This window comes from Ovis canadensis, chromosome 3 (assembly GCF_042477335.2).
Source record: "Ovis canadensis isolate MfBH-ARS-UI-01 breed Bighorn chromosome 3, ARS-UI_OviCan_v2, whole genome shotgun sequence".
Taxonomy (NCBI): domain Eukaryota; kingdom Metazoa; phylum Chordata; class Mammalia; order Artiodactyla; family Bovidae; genus Ovis; species Ovis canadensis.
The window spans coordinates 174,150,259-174,170,272 of NC_091247.1; the positions used below are offsets into that span (position 1 = coordinate 174,150,259).

The 20,014-nt window shown below is 43.7% G+C and overlaps 1 protein-coding gene and 1 long non-coding RNA gene across 11 annotated transcripts in view; one reads left to right on the top strand and one right to left on the bottom strand.

The window, feature by feature from the left end:
* The first annotated feature begins 6,093 nt into the window (after window positions 1-6,093).
* On the top strand, window positions 6,094-18,562 carry LOC138437580 (uncharacterized). Its single transcript, XR_011256030.1, has 4 exons — window positions 6,094-7,599; window positions 9,502-9,687; window positions 11,327-11,426; window positions 14,075-18,562. It is a non-coding gene; the product is annotated as an uncharacterized lncRNA (long non-coding RNA).
* ANKS1B (ankyrin repeat and sterile alpha motif domain containing 1B) overlaps window positions 7,955-20,014 on the bottom strand; it is a 1,178,069-nt gene continuing 1,166,009 nt past the window's right edge. For 3 of the 10 annotated variants that reach the window (XM_069585119.1, XM_069585121.1, XM_069585127.1), the window contains 2 exons: window positions 13,234-13,401; window positions 8,612-9,805 (listed from right to left, as the gene is read on the bottom strand). In XM_069585119.1, coding sequence (XP_069441220.1) covers window positions 9,695-9,805; window positions 13,234-13,401 — 279 coding nt within the window. In that variant the 3' untranslated portion in view covers window positions 8,612-9,694. Of the gene's footprint in view, window positions 9,822-13,233; window positions 13,402-20,014 lie in introns of all 10 variants that reach the window. The other 7 variants (XM_069585123.1, XM_069585122.1, XM_069585125.1 and 4 more) reach the window with 5 other exon arrangements.

A 20,014-nucleotide genomic window follows, 5' to 3' on the forward strand; every position in this document is an offset into this window, starting at 1 on the left:
TTGTAAATAAGCTCATATGTATCATTTTTTAGAGTTTACATATAAGTGATATCATAAGATGCTTGTCTGACTTCACTTAGTATGATAATCTCTATGTTTATCCATGTTGTCACAGGGAATTCTCTGGTGGTCCAGTGGTTAGCGCTCTGTGCTTTCACTGCTGTGGGCCTGGGTTTGATCCCTGGTTGGGGAACTAACATTGTACAAGCTATGCGGTATGCCTCTCTCCACCCAAAAAGGAAAATAAAAAATCCATGTTGCAAATGGCATTATTTCATTCTTTTTTTTTTTTTTTTTTTGTAGCCAAGTAATAGTCCAGTGTGTATATGTGTATGTATGTATCATATCATTTTTATGCATTCATCTGTGGATGAACATCTAGGTTGCTTCCATGTCTTGGCTATTGAAAATATTGCTGCTGTGAACATTGAGGTGCATGTATCTTTTTGAAATAGTTCTTATATTTCCCAATAAATGCCCAGGAGTGGGATTGCTGGATCATATGGTAACTTTAAGTTTTTTAGAGAACTTCCATGCTTTCTCCATAGTGACTGCAGCAATTTACATTCCCAGCAATGGTATACAAGGATTCTCTTTTCTCCACATCCTCTCCAGTAATTTATTATTTGTAGGCATTTTGATGATGGTCATTCTGACTGGTGTGAGATGATTCCTCATTGTAGTTTTGATTTGCATTTCTGTAATAATTAGTGATGTTGAACTATTTTCATATGCCTGTTCCATCTATATCTTTTTTGAAGAAATGTTTATTTAGGCCATCTGCCCTTTTTTTTTTTTGATCAAGTTGTTTGTTTGTTTTTTGATATTGAACTAGCCTTTTATATATTTTGGAAATTAATTCCTTGTTACATCAATTGCAAATATTTTTCCCATTCCATATTTTGTCTTTTAGCTTGTTTATGGTTTCCATTGCTGTGCAAGAAAAAGAAATGCAAGAAGGCAAAATCGTTGTCTGAGGAGGACTTACAAATAGCTGAGAAAAGAAGAGAAGCAAAAGGCAAAAGAAAGATAGACCCATTTGAATGCAGAGTTCCAAAGATAGCAAGGAGAGATAAGACAGCCTTCCTCAGTGATCAGTGCAAAGAAATAGAGGAAAATAATAGAATAGGAAAGACTAGAGATCTCTTCAAGAAAATTAGACATACCAAGGGAACATTTCATGCAAAGATGGGCACAATAAAAGACAGAAATGGTATGGACCTAACAGAAGCAGAAGATATTAAGAAGAGGTGGCAAGAATACACAGAAGAATTACACAAAAAAGATCTTCATGACCCAGATAATCACAATGGTATGATCACTCACCTAGAGCCAGACATCCTGGAATGTGAAGTCAAGTGGGCCTTAGGAAGCATCACTACAAACAAACAAAGGTAGTGGAGGTGATGGAATTCGAGTTGAGCAATTTCAAATCCTAAAAGATGATGCTGTGAAAGTGCTGCACTTACTATGCCAGCAAATTTGGAAAACTCAGCAGTGGTCACAGGACTGGAAAAGGTCAGTTTTCATTCCAATCCCAAAGAAAGGCAATGCCAAAGAACGTTTAAACTACTGCACAATTGCATTCATCTCACATGCTGGCAAAGTAATGTTCAAAATCCTCCAAGCCAGGCTTTAACAGTATGTGAACCGTGAACTTCCATATGTTCAAGCTGGATTTAGAAAAGGCAGAGGAACCAAAGATCAAATTGCCAGCATCCACTGGATCATGGAAAAAATGAGAGAGTTCCAGAAAAAATCTGCTTTATTGACTATGCCAAAACCTTTGACTGTGTGGATCACAACAAACTGGAAAATTCTTCACGAGATGGGAATACCAGACCACCTGACCTGCCTCCTGAGAGATCTGTATGCAGGTCAAGAAGCAACAGTTGGAACTAGACATGGAACAACAGACTGGTTCTAAATCAGGAAAGGGGTACGTCAAGGCTGTATATTGTCACCCTGCTTATTTAGCTTCTATGCAGAGTACATCATGAGAAACGCTGGGCTGGAAGCAGCACAAGCTGGAATCAAGATTGCTGGGACAAATATCAATAACCTCAGATATGCAGATGACACCACCCTTACAGCAGAAAGGGAAGACGAACTAAAGAGCCTCTTGATGAAAGTGAAACAGGAGAGTGAAAAAGTTGGCTTAAAACTCAGCATTCAGAAAACGAAGATCATGGCATCTGGTCCCATCACTTCATGCCAAATAGACGGGGAAACAATGGAAACAGTGAGAGACTTCATTTTTTTGGGTTCCAAAATCACATCAGATGGTGACTGCAGCCATGAAAGTAAAAGATGCTTGCTCCTTGGAAGAAAAGTTATGACCAACCTAGATAGCATATTAAAATGCAGAAACATTGCTTTGCCAACAAAGGTCCATCTTGTCAAAGCTTTGGTTTTTCCAGTGGTTATGTATGGATGTGAGAGTTGGACTATAAAGAAAGCTGAGCACTGAAGAATTGATGCTTTGAACTGTGATGTTGGAGAATACTCTTGAGAGTCGCCTGGACTTCAAGGAGATCCAACCCGTCCATCCTCAATGAGGTCAGTCCTGAGTGTTCATTGGAAGGACTGATCCTGAAGCTGAAACTCCAATACTTTGGCCACCTGATGTGAAGAATTGACTCATTTGAAAAGACCCTGATGGTGGGAATGATTGAAGGTGCAGGAAGAGAAGATGATGACAGAGGATGTGATGGTTGGATGGCATCACTGACTCAATGGACATGAGTTTGAATAATCTCAGGGAGTTGGTGATGGACAGGGAAGCCTGGCATGCTGCAGTTCATGGGGTCGTGAAGAGTTGTACATGACTGAGTGACCAAGCTGAACTGAACTTGCTGTGTGAAAGCTTTTGAGCTGAACTAGGTCCCATATGTTTATTTTTTTTTTTTTTAATTTCCATTACTCTGGGAGACAGATTGAAAAAGATAACTGCTGCAATTTATGTCAGTGTTCAGCCTATGTGTTTTCCTCTAAGAATTTTGTACTGTCCAGTTTCACATTTAGGTTTTTAATCCATTTTGTTTTTGTGTAAGGTGTTAGAGAATGTTATAATTTCATTTTTTAACATGTAGCTGTCCAGTTTTCCCAGCACCATTTATTGAAGAGATTATCTTTCCTCCACTGTATAGTCTTTTTTGTCATAGGTTAATTGACCATAGGTTCATGGGTTTATTTCTGGTCTTTCTAGCCTGCTCCATTGATCTGTCTATTTTTGTGTCAATACCATACTGTTTTGGGGACTATGGCTTTGTGGTATAGTCAGAAGCCAGGGAGCATGATTCCTCCAGCTCCTTTTTTCTTTTTCAAGATGCTTTGGCCATTTGGGGTCTTTTGTGTCTCCATACAAATCTTAAGATTTATTTTGTTCTATTTCTGTAAAAAATGCCATTGGTAACTTGAAGCGGCTTGCATTGATTCTGTAGATTGACTTAGGGTAGTATAGTCATTTTGACTATATTGTTTCTTCCAGTCCAGGAACATGGTTTATCTCTTTGCCTGTTTGTGTGACCTTTGATTTCTTTAATCAGCATATTTTGTTGTTGTTTAATTGAAGTGTACTTGATTTACAATGTGTTAATTTCTTCTGTACAGCAAAGTGATTCAGTTATACATTCCTTCAGTGATCCACTGGTTGTTTAATATATTGTTTAGCCTCCCCATATTGTGGTTTTTCCAGTTTGTTTCCTATAGTTGATTTCTAGCCTCATGGTACTGTGGTTGGAAAAGATGCTTGATATAATTTCAATTTTCTTAAATTTATTCAGGCTTATTTTGTGGGCTAGCATGTGGTCTATCCTGGAGAATGTTCCATGTGCATTTGAAAAGCATGTGTGTGTATTCTTCTGCTTTTGAATGGAATGCTCTATAAATACTGATTAAGTCCACTTGGTCTAATGTATTTTTAAGGCCAGTGTTTCCTCATTCATTTTCTATGTGGATGATCTTGTCCATTGATGCAAGTAGGGTGTTAAAGTCCTCTAGTATTATTATATTACTGTTGATTTTTCTTTTTATGTTTGTTAATTCATGTTTCCTAAATCACTTCAGTTGTGTCTCTTTGAGACTCTATGGACTGTAGCCTGCCAGGCTCCTCTGTCCATGGAATTCTCTGGAGTGGGTTGCCGTTTCCTTCTCCAGGGGATTTTCCTGACCCAGGGATCCGACCTTCATCTCTTATGTCTCCTGCATTGGCAGGCAGGTTCTTCACCACCAGTGCCACCTGGATTAGCCTTATAAATTGAGGTGCAGGATGCACATGTATTTGTCATTGTTAGGTCTTCTTGGATTGATCCCTTCATCATTATGCAGTGTTCTTTGTCTCTTGTAACAGTCTTTATTTAAAGTCCATTTATCTGATACAAGTATTGCTACTCCAGCTTTAAGAAAATTTTTTTTCCATGAGTGGAATGCCTTTTTCCATCCCCTCACTTTCAGTCTGTGTGTCTCTAAACCTGAAGTGAGCCTTTTCTAGGCAACATATATACAGCTTTTACTTTTTTTATACATTCAGCCAGTGTATGTCCTTTGGCTGGCACATTTAGTCTGTTTACATTTAAAATAATTATCAGTATGTATGTTCTTGTTGCCATTTTGTTAATTGTTTTGTATTTGTTTTTATGGGTCTTTTTCCTCCTTCTTTTGTTCTCCGGTAATTTGACTATCTTTAGTGTTATGTTTGAATTCCTTTTTATCTTCTATAGATTTTTGGTTTGTGATTTCCATGAGGCTTTTGTGTAACATCTATAAATAAACATGATTCTTGTAAGTTGCTGATCTCTTAATTTCAACTGTGTTTTAAACACCCTGTGTTTGTACACTCCTTCCCTCATGCTTACTGTTTTTGATGATATATTTTACATCTAATTGTTTTGTGTACCCTTAACTGCTTATTGCGGATACAGACGATTTTACTACTTCTGTCGCTTAACCTCCCTACTAGTTTTGTGTGGGGGTGATTATCTACCATTACTGTATATTTGCCTTTACCAGTGAGATTTTCCTTCTGTAATTTTCCTGTTTCTAGTGATGGCTTTTTCATTTGGAGTCCTTCCTTCAACACTTATCATAAAGTTGGTTTTGTGGTGGTAAATTATTTTAGCTTTTGTCTCTAAAGCTTTTGATTTCTCCATCAGATCTAAATGTGAGCCTGATGGGGTAGAGTGTTCTTGGCCGTAGGCTTTTCCCTTTCATCACTTTAAATACCCGGCGCCACTCCCTCTGGCCTGCAGAGTTCCTGCCGAAAAGTTGGCTTATACCCTTATGGGAGTTTCCTTGTATGTTGTTTGTTGCTTTCCTCTTGCTGCTTTTAATATTCTTTCTTTTTGTCCTAAAGACTCCAAGGCTGCTACCCACCACTGGCAGATGAAGCCAGGTCCTGGGTTAGTCCCAGATTACTGGCAGGCAGAGCTGGTTCCTAGAGTCTCACTGCAGGGCCCAGGGATCCCAGAGCTTGTTTCAGATCATTGATCATTGGTGGTGATGGTGGTGGAGTGATGGTGTTTCCTGACAACAGTAGGGTATGAGGTCCTGAAGATTGTGTCTGTTAGTCTGCTAGAGGACTGGGCAGGGCCCATCTGCTCCCATGGTAGGGTCTGGACTGATGGGGGTGAGAAGCTGTGTTCCAGCCAGTTGTTTGGCCTGAGGCATCTCTGCACTGGCACCTACAGGCTGTTGGGTGAGGCCGGGTCTTAGTGCTAGTGAGCCAAGATGTCAGCTGCCAGCACAGTGTTCATCTGTTTGAATGTTTCCCAACATGTCTGCCTCCAGTGTTTGTGTCCTCAGGGTGAGCTGCAGCTAGGTGTCCCCTGCACCTCCACCCTGCCTCTCCAGGATACTCACCAACAGGTGGGTCTGGCCCAGGCTCCTGTGAGATTACTGCTCTTGCCCTGGGTCCTGGTGCATGTGAAATTTTGTGTGTGCCATTTAAAAGTGAAGTCTCTATTTCCCCTAGTCCTGTGGGGCTCCTGCAGTTAAGCCTTGTTGGCCTTCAGTTTCAAATGCTCTGGAGGCTTGTCTTCCTGGTGCCAGACCTCTGGGCAGTGGAGCCTGACATGTGGCTCAAGACTCACTCCTGTGGGAGAATCTCTGCTATATAATCAATCTCCAGTTTGTGGGTCATCCACCCAGTGGGTAAAGGGATTTGATTATATTGCGAGTCTGCCCCTGTTACCTGTCTAGTTGTTCCTTCTTTATGTCTTTAGCTATAGAAGATCTTTCCTGGTAGTTGCTAGTCTTTTTTATCAATGGTTGTTCTGCTCATAGTTGTGATTCTGGTGTGCTCATGAGTGGAGGTGAGCTCAGGTCTTTCTATACTGCCATCTTGGCCACTCTCCCTAGGTCAATATATTTTAACCCAGGCTCCCTTTCTGAGGCCCGTAGCACCGGTCTGGCAGCCCCTTCTACAGGCCACCTCTGTCCCCACTTTCCCTCAGGCTGTAGCAGCACAACGGATACTGTTCCCTATATGCAGCCAACACCTCTGTAAGTATTCTTATTAATCTCCTAAAATTCTCCCAATTGGAGGGTGCCATCTTCTTCATGCTGGGACCATAACTGATATAAATAAGCATCTTAATCCTGAGATAATAAGAGGATTGGGCTTCCCTGATGGCTCAGCTGGTAAAGAATCTACTTGCAATGCAGAAGATCTGGGTTTGATTCCTGGGTCGGGAGGATCCTCTGGAGAAGGGACAGGCTACCCACTCCAGTATTCTTGGGCTTCCCCTGTGCCTTAGCTGGTAAAGAATCCACCTGCAATGTGGGGATCTGTTCGATCCCTGGGTTGGAAGAGTCCCTGGAGAAGGGAATGGCTACCCTCTCCAGAATTCTGGCCTGGAGAATTCCATAGACTGTATAGTCCATGGGGTTGCAAAGAGTCAGACAAGACTTAGTGACTTTCACTTTCAATAAGAGGATTTCTGACCTTGTTAGAAAAGGGGCCAAATTAGCTCACGTAAAGCATTACTGTCTAAAATTCCAGCCCAAAGTTCCCATCAGGAAATCTGCCCTTCTACCTCTGTGAATGTCGCCTCATCTCAGAATGGTTTTAATCTTTTGGGGTTCAAAGCCATAGGCCACTGCATATCAGGCTGGGAATGCCCCAAGTTTGGTTCGACATGTGTTTTGGAGAGTAACACACTTGGATCCAGCAGTGGGGAGATCTGAAAGTTATAGGATATGGAATGTCAATCATTGATTTTTCCAGTGTCTCTCTAACATGGCCCTTTTATCTTTTGACCCAGAGCTGGTACATGTGTTTTAGGAAAAATGTTGTTATGGAAAGTCTGTGTCCCCTCAGTCTATATGCTGATGTACTAATGCTCCACAGTGAGTATCTAGAGATGGGCTTTTGGGAGATTAGGGTAAGGTGGGACCTTGGGGGTGGGGCCCTCATGGTGGGATTAGTGCCTTTATAAGAAGAGGTGCTCCCCCACCCTCTGCAGGCACACATAGAGGAGAGGTCCTGTGCGCACACAGCAAGAGAGCAGCCATCAACAAGCCAACCCAAGAGAAAAAGCCCTTAGAATGAAACCTACCTTGCTGGCACCTCGATCTTGGACTTCCCACACCTCCAGAACTGTAAGAAATTTGTTTAAGCCACCCAATATTTTGTTATGGCAGCCTAAGACAAACGTGTAGGCCTGCAGACAAACATAAAAATGATCTAGTTTGGTGGTCCTTCCTCTTTAGCAGTTCTTTGTTACAGCGCACTTTACTATTTAAACAAAGACAATGGTGGCTTTATGGCCGAATTCAAACTGTAAAGGCCACTGCATCTTTCTCAGACTGGCTGAACTTGGAAGTGAACCAGTTTCAACAGTTTTGCCAAGTAAAAAAATTCATTTAACTATGGATGCTAAGAAGGCTAAGCCTTTGGTTCTTTCCTAGAAGTGGAACTGGGAAGGTGCTCACAGAATGATGCCAAGCACCAGCAAGCTGTATAGTTTCCATTTTATTTTATGTGCTTTTTTTTAATAGGATATAAATAATGACAAAAATTACAAAATTTATAACTGGAAGCCCAAGCATATTTACACATATGTTTCCATTTCAGCAAAGCTACTGTTTACTTTGCTCCTATACAGTTTCCTTTTGGTACCATATTTTAGTGTTATTTTACTCTCAATTTACTACATACATATCAACAGTGAATAGGCAAAATATATACAAGGAACTGTTCAGTTCAAGTAATTTAATATTGTATTAAAATTCTTTAACACTGAACTAAAGCCATATACATTTGTCAGTTTGAAATAAAATTCTTTTCTTTCTTCAAAACTCACCAACTGATGATATAACTGATAATCTTAGATTTAAAATAATATTGGTTAATTAAAAAAACATTAAGACAATCCCACAATTTATCATTATCGCTATAATGAACTTCAAAATGATTCACAATGTGATTGGTTAGAACAATATACATTAAAATGTTATTTTTTTCTATAATGATATTGGTACTGTTTATATAATTTGATTCTACATAAATATACATTATGGTATCATACAAATACTCCACAGAGACATTAAAAAATTAAAATACCTTAAAGAAATGTAAGTAAATTTTATTTAATCAAAGAGTAAGCAAACATTTATTTATTTTGTTTCAAGAAAGTTTTATTACTTTGGAATCTCTCTCTTTTTATTTGTTTTTTTTTTTTTTTTTCCTAGAAAAAAAGTTTTTTGCAATAGAATGTTATTAACACCTTTCTCAAACAAGGTTTCCATGACAGAAATCTTGACAGCAGGAGCCCTAGATTTTTTAACATGTTCTTTAAAACTGTGAAGATTAAAAAAAAAAAAAACATCTTTACCGGCTTATGGCTGCGTCAGCATTTTCGTTAAGACGCCAGTCTGCTGCCTGAATCTCCTGCTCTTGGGAGTGGCCTGGGTACTCTGCCACACTGAGCAGCCCTCTAGGTGGTAGCAGTAGAAATTTAGTTATTTGAAATGAAACCAGAAACATCCCTCACGACTAACCTAGTTTTCTTATCAATGCATTAGTGAAACATTCTTTTTAATAAAAATATTTAATACAAGACACATTTTTCTGTGCATAATAAATTCCTCTGTTTTAAATCATTAGGTTTTTGAATCAATCCACAGATGTAAAGGTTTTCGTTATCTGACATGGTTGATTACATATAAAATCCACAAATATAGAAACTGGGAAACAGAATTCCCTGGCAATCAGGGGAGTAACTTCTGTCCTCTTGCATGAAACAATACTTAGTGAGATCATGACTTTAGAGATGCTTTCTGGGGGTAGTTCTGTTCTACCTTGAAAACGGCTGACAGTGGAAAATAAACCCAAGATTTTTACACTTTTAGGCAGTATAAGCGATCCCCTGTGTTTTTTCAAGGTGTTATCCCCAAATAACAGCAAAGCGAGATTGGGGCAGAGTCATGAGAAATACCTCGGGTGGTGGCCAGGAGTTGGGGTTGGGAGCATCAGCCACAAACCTCTGCTCTTTCTCTCAGGGGTTACAGCTGGAAAGTCTTGGTTGCACTTTCTGTCACCGGTGCAGAAAGAACGTCCCCAGGAGTGGCCAGTGGCCTCTCGCCCATGACAAGGCCACACAAACAGAGCAGTCTTCCTCCCGCGCTGGGTGGAAAGCCTGCTCCAGGACTGCTCGGCGTGCAAGGCACCACGAGGACGGGAAGGAGGTGAGTATCAGAAAATTGTGGTCTCATACTTGGTATTTATCCCCCGCTTGGCCTCTTGTCCTGGCTCCACGATCCATGGCAGGTTGGCCAGAGTCTTTTGCTCAGATGGGTCGATCTGCTTTAGAACAGAAAGGCTAATGCCTGTTATACGGTACCTGCTCAGGAGTGCACGCATGCATCCTAACACTGCCTAGAAATCAGTATTGCACCCTGGCAAGACTTCAGAATGCTGGTGGGTGAGCCATTTGTTGGTTCCTCTGACCACATTTACTGCATAGGAACCGTGTTCAAGGCACGGGGTCGGGGGGTGGGTTGGGGAGGGGGACGATGAGTGAGGCATGGCCCTTGCTCTTGAAGGCACACAGGTGGGGAGCAGATATAGGAACACTTTACTGAGAAGTGAGATTTGAAAGGAAAGAGGTCACTCTCTGGGTACCCAGGAAGGCCACTGACCCTGTGTTCGGAGGCAGGGGAACTTCCTGGAGGAGGTGAACCAGGCTATGTCCTACCCAGCTCTCAAACCTCCACTGGTTTCCTTCAGAGTCAGAATAAACCCAACGTCCTTGACGTGACCTCTGGGGGCCCTGCCTGCCTTTCTGCGCTCCAGCCACACCAACCACCCTCTTGCTCCCTGCCTGCCAAGCCCATGCCCTCTGTGCCCATCAGCTCTCTGTCTGAACATACTCCAGACACCTGTGTGCTTCCCGCCCTAATGTCAGAGTGTGGCACAAATGTCACCTCCTCACCAGTTTACTGCATGTAAACTAGCACCTCAGCTTTTCTGCTCTCCTCTTCTGCTCTCTTCTTTATAATCCTTATGCCATGCACATCATGTTTATTTGTTCATCTGCCAGTAAAATGTACGCTCACAAAGGTGGACTTCATTCTGTTTACTACAGTTTCCCTCTACTTTGACAAGCTCCAGCAACCCAGTAACCAACAGGCACCCAATCCATTCCTGTCAACTAGACATTCTTTAAAAATTAAGGTATACGTCTAAATGGAGAGCTGGAAAGTTAAACTTCCTGGTGAAGATCGGGGTGTGGAGCAGCACAGGCAGAGTCCCTGAGTGGAGGGGAGCGAGGGTTTGCAGTTAGGGTGCTGCGGGGAAGCTGGGAGGAGACAGCTGAGGGTGAGGAGGTGAGCAGGGCCAGGTCAGGCTGAGCCTCGACCTTGAACCAAACTGAGCTATAAAACGTCAACACCATTTCAGTGCCTGTGTTTACAAGGTCACGCAGGCCCTGCCTGGGTAAAGCTTGAGTTCTAAGCTCTCATGGTGATGGGGTGGCAGGGGGCAGGGTGTGGGGTGGGGGGAGAGGATCAGGGAGGGGGCAGTTCTGCACCAGATTTCCCCGTCTGTCTTTGGTGTTTCCACATCTGCCCCTGGCTGCTCTGCTCAGGAAAGCTACAAGGGAGCTGGTCAGAAGGCTATGGGGTTTGTGCTTTTCAGCTGCTTGTGATTTGTCTGTACCTCCACAAGGCTGTGGGGGGAACTTCACATGTCTAATCACAGGATATTTCTCAACAATACACTACCGGGGCCGAGGACAATGGAACACAGACACCTGCTGAGGGGGACGGGGTCCTGGGGCAGTTAGAGAGCAGCAGCAGCATTCACTGTATGTTCCATCTTTTTCAGTGAAGGCTCCTACATGAATATTCTATGAGCCCTTATGGTGCACATCCCTTCATACTCGCCTGGAAGAAGTCTACAGGGACCAAAGAAAAGTCAGATGGAGGTAGGAACAGATTTATCCAGCCCACACGGGAATGTATATAACAGACTAGAGCTAGTCCCCCAAATATTCTGAAAATTCCTGGATGTTTAACTTGCTTTTCCTGTGGGGTAAGACAGACAATAAATAGGAGATGCCTCTTTGTGTAGCTGGGGCCTGGATGACCAGCTGGAGTCAGCCGTGCAGAAATGAGGGGGAGACGAAGCCAGGTGGAGGGAACACAGGTAGGTGGAAGCTTTGTCTATTCCAGGAATAGGGAGGCTGAGTGCCTGGGAGGAGTCTGGTGGGAAGTCAAGGCTGTGGTACCATGATGTGGCTGCCCTGTGGAGGAAGGAGTTTCAGGAGATGTACTGGAGTAGTTTTGGAGATGTGGTGATGGCTAGGATGGGAAGAGTGACAGAAGAAATGGAGAGGAGTGGATGGAGCTGAGAGATGTTTTAGGGGCTAAATAGATGGAATCTGCTTGTGCGCTGGACACAGGGGTGAGAGGAAAACAGGAATCAAGGCTGCCTTCTAGATTGATGGCCTGAGCAACTTGGTGACTGGTTAGCCTGTTTACTAAGCTGGCAGAGGTGGAGAGAGAGAAACAGCTTTGCGGAGAGATCAAGAATTCTGTTCTAGGCGTAGTAAGTTAGGCTGTCTGCTAAGTATCAAAGGAGAAATTGAACCTGTAGGTCTGGGGCTCTGGGAGTGCATCAGGGTTGGGAGCCAGTGGGGCTGGGAGGTGCTGAGGTGGGAGGACATGCAGTTCCTGGCAATGGTCACAGCAGTGAGGGACAAGCATGGGTGTGAATGGTGAGGTGGAAGAAAGGATCTGAGATGTGAGCTGTCAAGGAGCAGAGGGACCAGAGCTGGAGGAATCATCCCCATGGATGTTGAAGTTGCCAATAGTGGAGACAGGAGCAGAGGCCAAAGAGAAGTCATGAACAAGAAGCCTCATGTGGTCTCCAAGCATGGTGCTTCTGCAAACATTAAAAACCCTACAATTCCCCATGACCTGGGGTCAGTGGGGAGGAGGAGGAGAGTCACAGATGGAAGGATATATGGGTATGAGAGCGATGCCTCTGGGATGGCACTGCTGCCTAGAGTCCCAGAGTTCCAAGGATGCCATACGGCAGCAGAAACCAGACGTGAGGCTGGCTGGGAACATTCCCGCTTCTGGGTACTGCTACTACCAGAGGAGGCCGCTTTGAAGTCAGGAAAGTCTGTTAGGACAGGATGTGTGCAGAGCGTGTGGGAGGGAAGGGGAGGAAATTCCTGGAGGAAGGCAGATGCGAGGAGGCGGGGCGGTACCTTCTGAACAGTCCCGCTCTGCAGGAAGCCTCAGTTGCTGCCGGGAGAACACAGGGCCTGGTGCCTAGGCCTCTCCCACCCCAACTCCGTGCACAGCTTGAGCCCCCAGCTTCTACTTGCTGGGTACCAGGGACACCCTCGCTGGGAGCCTCTACCAACCTCTCTGCTGCCCAGTGGCCTGGAAGAGGCCTGCCCCCTGGAGGGATGGCAGCTGCGGCCTCAGGGATCTTGGTCCCCAGGTAGCCTGGATCTAGAGGAGAGACTGACCTGGGACAGCAGCACCCAGCCCCCTCCTAGCTTGCTGCAGGGCACAGGGTAAGTGGGATTTTCTCGGGAGCCTCCAGGGTCAGTAGACGGTCCCCAAGACTGCAGGAATTGGGCTGAGAGGATGACAGTCACAAGCCAGGATGAGACTGAGGGGAGGACAGGAAGGGCAGGCCCTGGGTTCTCACCAGCACCCACACCACCAGAGATCCTTCCCTTCAGTTCTCAGAACATCTGTGTCTTGTCTACTTACCACCGACTTGCGAATGCTGACGCGAGGCTTGGGGATGGGCTTCGAGGGCTTGTTTTCAAAGCTTTCTGGAAGCGTGGAGGAATGCCCCCCTTTCCTGGCTTGCAGCGCGAGCTGATAGGCGACTTCAAATGCCTGTCCGAGCGTTAGGATGATCTCATAGGCTAAATTCTGCAAGAGAAATGAGAAGGAGTTTACAACAGCATCCTGCAGGTCAGAACAGAGTCACTGAGCACGCAAAGAGAGGACACTGAGGGGGTGAACCGGCGAGGACCTTGAGCTGTTCCACCTGACGTGGCAGTGAGTCAGGGGAAATCTGACAAACTGCACACTCTGGGTCCAAGCTAGGGTCTACAGGAGGCATCAGTCACTGCTGCAGTGCACATGCGTACAGCTACCCTAAGGAGCCCGCCCTGGGTGACTGTTTTGCTCCCAGGCCTTGGAAGGGAAGGGGTTACACCAATCCCTCAGCCTATGAGGTTGAGCCCACACACTCCCCAGGAGGTGCTCCTGAGAAGTTTGGGTCTTTTTACCTCCAACATCTGTGATTCAGTGAACATCTCTGAAATACAATCACAGTCTAATTTAGGCAGAGGGGAGAGGCATTAGTCATGCTGGTGTGGTGTCTCGCAGTCACAGCAGCAAGCATGCAAGCAGAGCCAATTATCCATCTATTTCTTGAGGCGTCTGCCCTCCCTGTGGGTCCACTCCATATTTTATCACCAAATCAGTGTGAGAAAGGAGATTCTGCCCGAATGCCATGCCACGCAGTGCCTGGGAGAAGTTCTTTTCTTCAGACCTTCAGTCATTCCCCTTAGGATGACGTCTTGCTTCTCTTCTCCAGGTTCTTACTTCATTTCTGCCTCCTCTTTCAAGCACTGTCCCACCCCATCATCTCTCACTGAGAAAACAAGATGTTGCCCCTGAGGTCAACAGCACATCAATGAGCCAGATGTCTATGGGTTACAGTGAGTTTTCTTAAAACCACTGCTCCAGCTGAGTGCCAGCAAGGTCTTTCTCAAGTTTCCACACTGATGAGCATCCCTAGATGTCTGTGTGTGGTTTCTCAAAACCAGAAAAACTTTGCTGATTTTGTATCTGTGACCCTGCCTCCTGAATCCAGGACACAGAAAAGCTCAATTCCCATGACTCTGAGGGGTCTGGTGGGGACTGTTTCATCTTGATTGAGGAGGAGGGAGATGCAGGATGGCCATCAGAGACCCTGTGGAAGAACCTGTGGGTTTCTACGCTGACCAGAGCTTAGATCCATGCCAGACTGTCGGGGGATCTAAATGCTTCTGAGCATGAGAACCAGTCTTACAGAAGACATGTCTTCTCTTTAGAGACACAGGTGAAGAAGCGACACCCCACAAGACAGATGTGTGCTTACTGGAGACGCTGAGCCTCACACAGCCAGCCAAGCTCTTTCTTCAATGAACATGGGCCAGTATTTGCCTCCTAGGATGAGTCAGACCAGGAAATTAGCAATGTACCAACAAATACTAGCAGAGGAGGGCTGAGCCCTCACGTCGCCACCAGTGTGGTGCCCTGGAAAGGGGCCCCGGGCTTAGGCTGCCCCACGAAGTCTGGGCTCTTGTCTTGTTCCAGCTGCTGTGGAGGTGGATGGTGGCTGTCCATCTGTCAGTAGCAGGCACTGGTGCTCTAGGCGGGCAGCTGGACTGAGGGAAAGATGGCAGACTCAGCGATTCTGTAACATGCAGCTTTTTGATGCTGGGACAAAGGTACTTAATGAGTGTGAATTCCTTTATCGTTAACCTAAAAACAAGTTCCCGAAAGTGAGATTTACTTACAGCTCCAGTGTCTTCAAATGAAGGCCATTTGAGCAGGTGAGATTTTCACAAGACTATTATCAGAAGGCTAAAGGTTTTTGAAAGGTTCTATTTAGAAGCTCTACCCTTTCATTTTAAAGAAGTTCCCAGTGGAAGGAAACCACTGAGAGAAGACACAGAGACCCGACTAGCCCATGAAGTTCCCTGCCAGGTGGCCTCTCCTCATTTGGCTTGCATTCTCCATGACATCTTGGCTTTTCATCTTATTTAGAATGCTCGTTTTGAGAGTTGTTCTTTTATGATCTGTCAAGAGCTGGACATTGTTACCTCACCTATGCTTTCTGTCATCTCGGTGTTTGAGGCTTCGATCCTGGATGCCAGCGACAGCCTGCAAAGAGCAGCTTATGGGGCTTTGCAGGCAGAGTCCTGGGGCCCTAGAAGGACTCAGCAGATGGGACCTGCGGACACACATCTGAATGGGGAGGAGGGTTCATGTCTCCTGCCTCTTCTTAATACCATCCCCACTATTTAAGATGGGAGGAGAGTTACTGTGAGAGCAAGAGATGCAGGACCAAAAGTGATACCACAGTCGGACCAGAGAGGCTTAGGTGACATGCCTTTCCTTCCTCCTCTGAGCCAGGCCTGCTGACCCCAGAGATGCTGCCTGGCATGTAGATCCAGGGATGCTGCTTAAAAAACCCGAAACCCCAATTAGTCTCTGGTTACAACATATCATCATCTTCACAACTGGGGAGGCCAGTGCCTGGCACACTGCAAGCATGCAGGGAATGCTTGTTTGCTGAATGAATGAATATCTAAAGGTCAAGCTGGAGTAATAACACTACTAATTATTACTATAGGTAGCATTGCTACTGTTAAGTGAGGACTTTGTAGATATTAGGCACTGAACCAACCAATAAAGTTTACCATAATCATCTGCAGTGGAATATCATTATCCTCATTTTGTAGATGAGGAAACTGAGGCTCAGAAAGGTTAATCTGACATCACAAGCTAGAAAGTTACAAAGCAGTGGTATGAACCAATATTTGTGACCTAAAAGTCTATGTTCTTTCAAACTAATTTGAAAAGATTTATGCACCCCAATGTTCACAGCAGCACTATTTACAATAGACAAGGCATGGAAGCAACCTAAAGTCCATCAACAGATGAATGGATAAAGATGTGGTATATGCGGTAATCATAACAAATGAAATAATTCCATTTTAACATGCATAGACCTAGAGATTAGCATACTATGTGTAGTAAGAGATAAATATGATATCACATATGTGGAATCTTAAAAAATGATACAAATCAACTTATTTATAAAACAGACTCCCAGACATAGAAAACTTATGGTTACCCAAGGGGAAGGTCGGGGGACAACTTGGGAGTTTGGGACTAACACATACACACTACTATATATAAAATAGAAAAACAAAGGCCTACTGTATAGCATAGGGAACTACTCAGTATCTTATAATAACCTATAAGGGAAAATAATCTGAAAAAAGAATATATATAAAAGCAGATGCCTAGGCTGGTAACTCTGACTCAAACTGAATCTCTTAACTTTGTATCAATTCTGCCAATCCACTGTATTTTATATAAACACCTGGAATATTGTGAGTCAGCTATGCTTCAAAAAGGGTATGTTCCCAGCCTCCCCATGTGTGGTAGCTTGTCTGCCCATCAGCCATCACTCTTCCACTTCCCTCATGCCACCGTGTTCCCACTGAGGGGCCTAGTCTGTTCTTTCACCTCCTGGAATCTGGATTAGCTATCCTGACTTCCCTAACTAGCAGAATGTGCAGAAGTGACATGCTGGGACTTATGAGAATAGATGGTGAGAGTCTTGCAGCTTCTACCTGGACCTCATGGAACACTCACTCTGAGGGAAACCAGCCACATAGAAAAACGTCTCATCTTGAGATTACCACACTCTATGTCCAAGCTGGCCAGGGGAAGAGGTTGTTTGTAAAGAAACAGCAGTTTCAGCCATCCCAGGCCAGGCTCCAGATAAATGAAGCAAAGGAGTGACACTGGGCATTCAAGAGCCAAGAGATGCTACACCCAGGATCCCAGACAGATGGCCCCAGTAGAGGCCCCAGATATCATGGAGCAGAAGTGCTCTGCTCTGCCCAGATACCTGACTCTCATTTTATCATGATAAAATGGATGTTGTTTTATAGCACTGAGTTTTGGGCGTGGTTTGCTAAATAAACAGCAATAGATAACTGGAATACCATGCAATGCTAAGGAAAGCTGGCTAAGGAAAGCTGGCTAGACCTCATTCAGGTGGCAGGAAGAGGAACCATCAACCTGCAAGCGGGGATGAACAGTACAGTCATGATTAGCAAGCCAAATCCAACAAAACAAAGTTCATGTACCATGACCAGGTTGGATTTACTGCAGGGTCGGTCACTTGGAAAGTTCAACATACACAAAGTAATCAATGTGATACACCACATCAACAAAAGATAAAAACCCCACGGTCATCTCAACAGATACAGAAAGAGCATTTGATAAAATTCAACAGCATCCATTTATGATAAAAACTTTTATGGAAGTGGGTATAGAGGGAACATACCTCAACATCATAAAAACTATGACAAACCCATGATCAACATAATAATAGTGAAAAGCTGAAAGCCTTCCTGCTAAGATCTGGAATGGGTATTCTTGAAATACCCAAGAATACCCACTCTCACCTCTTCTATTCAAGATAGTAAGTCCTAGCCAGAGCAATTGGAAAAGAAATAAAAGGTATCCAAATTGGTAGGGAAAAGGCAAAATTGTCTTTAAATGCAGATGCATAGTATATATGCATACTATACATGGAAAACCCAAGGTTCCACTCAAAACTACTAGAATTGATAAATTCAGCAAGGTAGCAGGATGTTAAGAGTAATATACAGAAATGGATTGCATTTCTTTACACTAACAATGAGGTATCAGAAAAGGAATATAAACTATCTCAACGTTACATCAAAAAAATATTTAGTAATAAACCTCACCAAGAAGGCAAAAGACTTATATGCTGAGAACTACAAAATGTTAATAAAGGAAATCAAAGACTATTCAAAGACATGGAACGATATCCCATGCTCTTGGACTGGAAGATTTAATACTGTTAAAATGGCCATACTATCCAAAGCAATATACAGATTTAAAGTGATCCTTATCACATTACCTGTGACATTTTCCACAAAACTAGAATAATCCTCAAATTTATATGGAACCATAAAAGACTCAAGACTGCCAAAGCAGGAAACCTAATTCTCCCAGTCTTCAGGCAATACTACAAAGCTATAGTAATCAGAAGTGTGGTATGGCACAAAAACAGACATATGGATCAATGGACAGAATAGTGTCCAGAAATAAACCCATATACTTATAGTCAGTTAATCTACAGCAAAAGAATCAAGAATATACAATGGGGAAAAGACAATATCTTCAGCAAGCAGTGTTGGGAAAGTTGGACAGCAGCATGCAAATCACTGAAGTTAGAACACACTCTCACATCATACACAAAAATAAACTCAAAATGGCTTAAAGAAGTAAAATACAGGACACGACACCATAAAACTCCTCGAAGAGAACATGGGCAAGACATTCTCTAACATAAATTGTATCAATGTTTTCTTGGTCAGCCTCTCAAGACAACAGAAATAAAAGCAAAGATAAACAAACGGGACCTAATCAAACTTCTAAGCTTTTCAGAGCAAAGGAAACCATAAACGAAACAACAGACAACCTACAGACCAGGAGAAAATATTTGCAAAATGACGCCACCCATACGACTTGACTGCCAGAATATAAAAACATCTTATACAACTCAATAATGAAAAAAAAAGAAGCCCCATCAAAAAGTAGGCAGAACACCTAAGAAGACATGGTCCTCAAAGACAACGCACAGATGGCCAATAGGCACATGAAAGAAGCTTAACACTGCTAATTGTTAAAAGAAATGCAAATCAAAACTACAGTGAGGTACCACCTCGCACAAATCAGAATGGCTATCATTAAAAAGTCTACAAATAAATGCTAGAGAAGGTGTTGAGCAAAGAGAACCCTCCTATGGCGGTTGGTGGCAATGTGAATTGGAATAGCCACTACGGAAAACAGTATGGAAGTTACTGAGAAAACTACAAATAGAACTGTATGACCCAGCAATACCACTCTTGTGCATCAGTCAGTTCAGTTCAGTTGCTCAGTCCTGCCCGACTCTCTGCGACCCCATGAATCACAGCACGCCAGACCTCCCTGTCCATCACCAACTCCCAGAGTTCACTCAGACTCACGTCCATCGAGTCAGTGATGCCATCCAGCCATCTCATCCTCTGTCGTCCCCTTCTCCTCCTGCCCTCAATCCCTCCCAGCATCAGAGTCTTTTCCAATGAGTCTATCCAGACAAATGTGTGTGTGTGTGTGTGTGTGTGTGTGTGTGTGTGTGTGTGTGTGTGTGTGAAGTTGCTCAGTCATGTCCGACTCTTTGCGACCCCATGGACTGTAGCCTACCAGGCTCCTCCCTCCATGGGATTCTCCAGGCAAGAGTACTGGAGTGGGTTGCCATTTCAAAGATACATGCACCCCTGTGTTCATAATAGCACTGTTCACAATAGCCAAGACATGAAAATAACCTAAATGTCCACTGACAGAGGAATATTCTGTACATACAAGAAGATACTATACATATATACAATGGAATACTACTCAGCCATAAAAAGAATGAAATAATGCCATTTGCAGCAATATGAATGGACCTAGAGGTTATCATACTAAGCGAAGGAAGCCAGAAAGAAAAATATTTATATGTGGAATCTAAAATATGACACAAATGGATATATCTATGAAACAGAAACAGACTCACAGAGAAAACAGACTTGTAGCTGCCAAGAAGGAGGAGGACAGGGGAGGGAAGGATGGGGAGTTTGGGGTTATCAGATGCACAGTATTATAGAAAGAATGGATAAACAAGGCCCTATTGTAT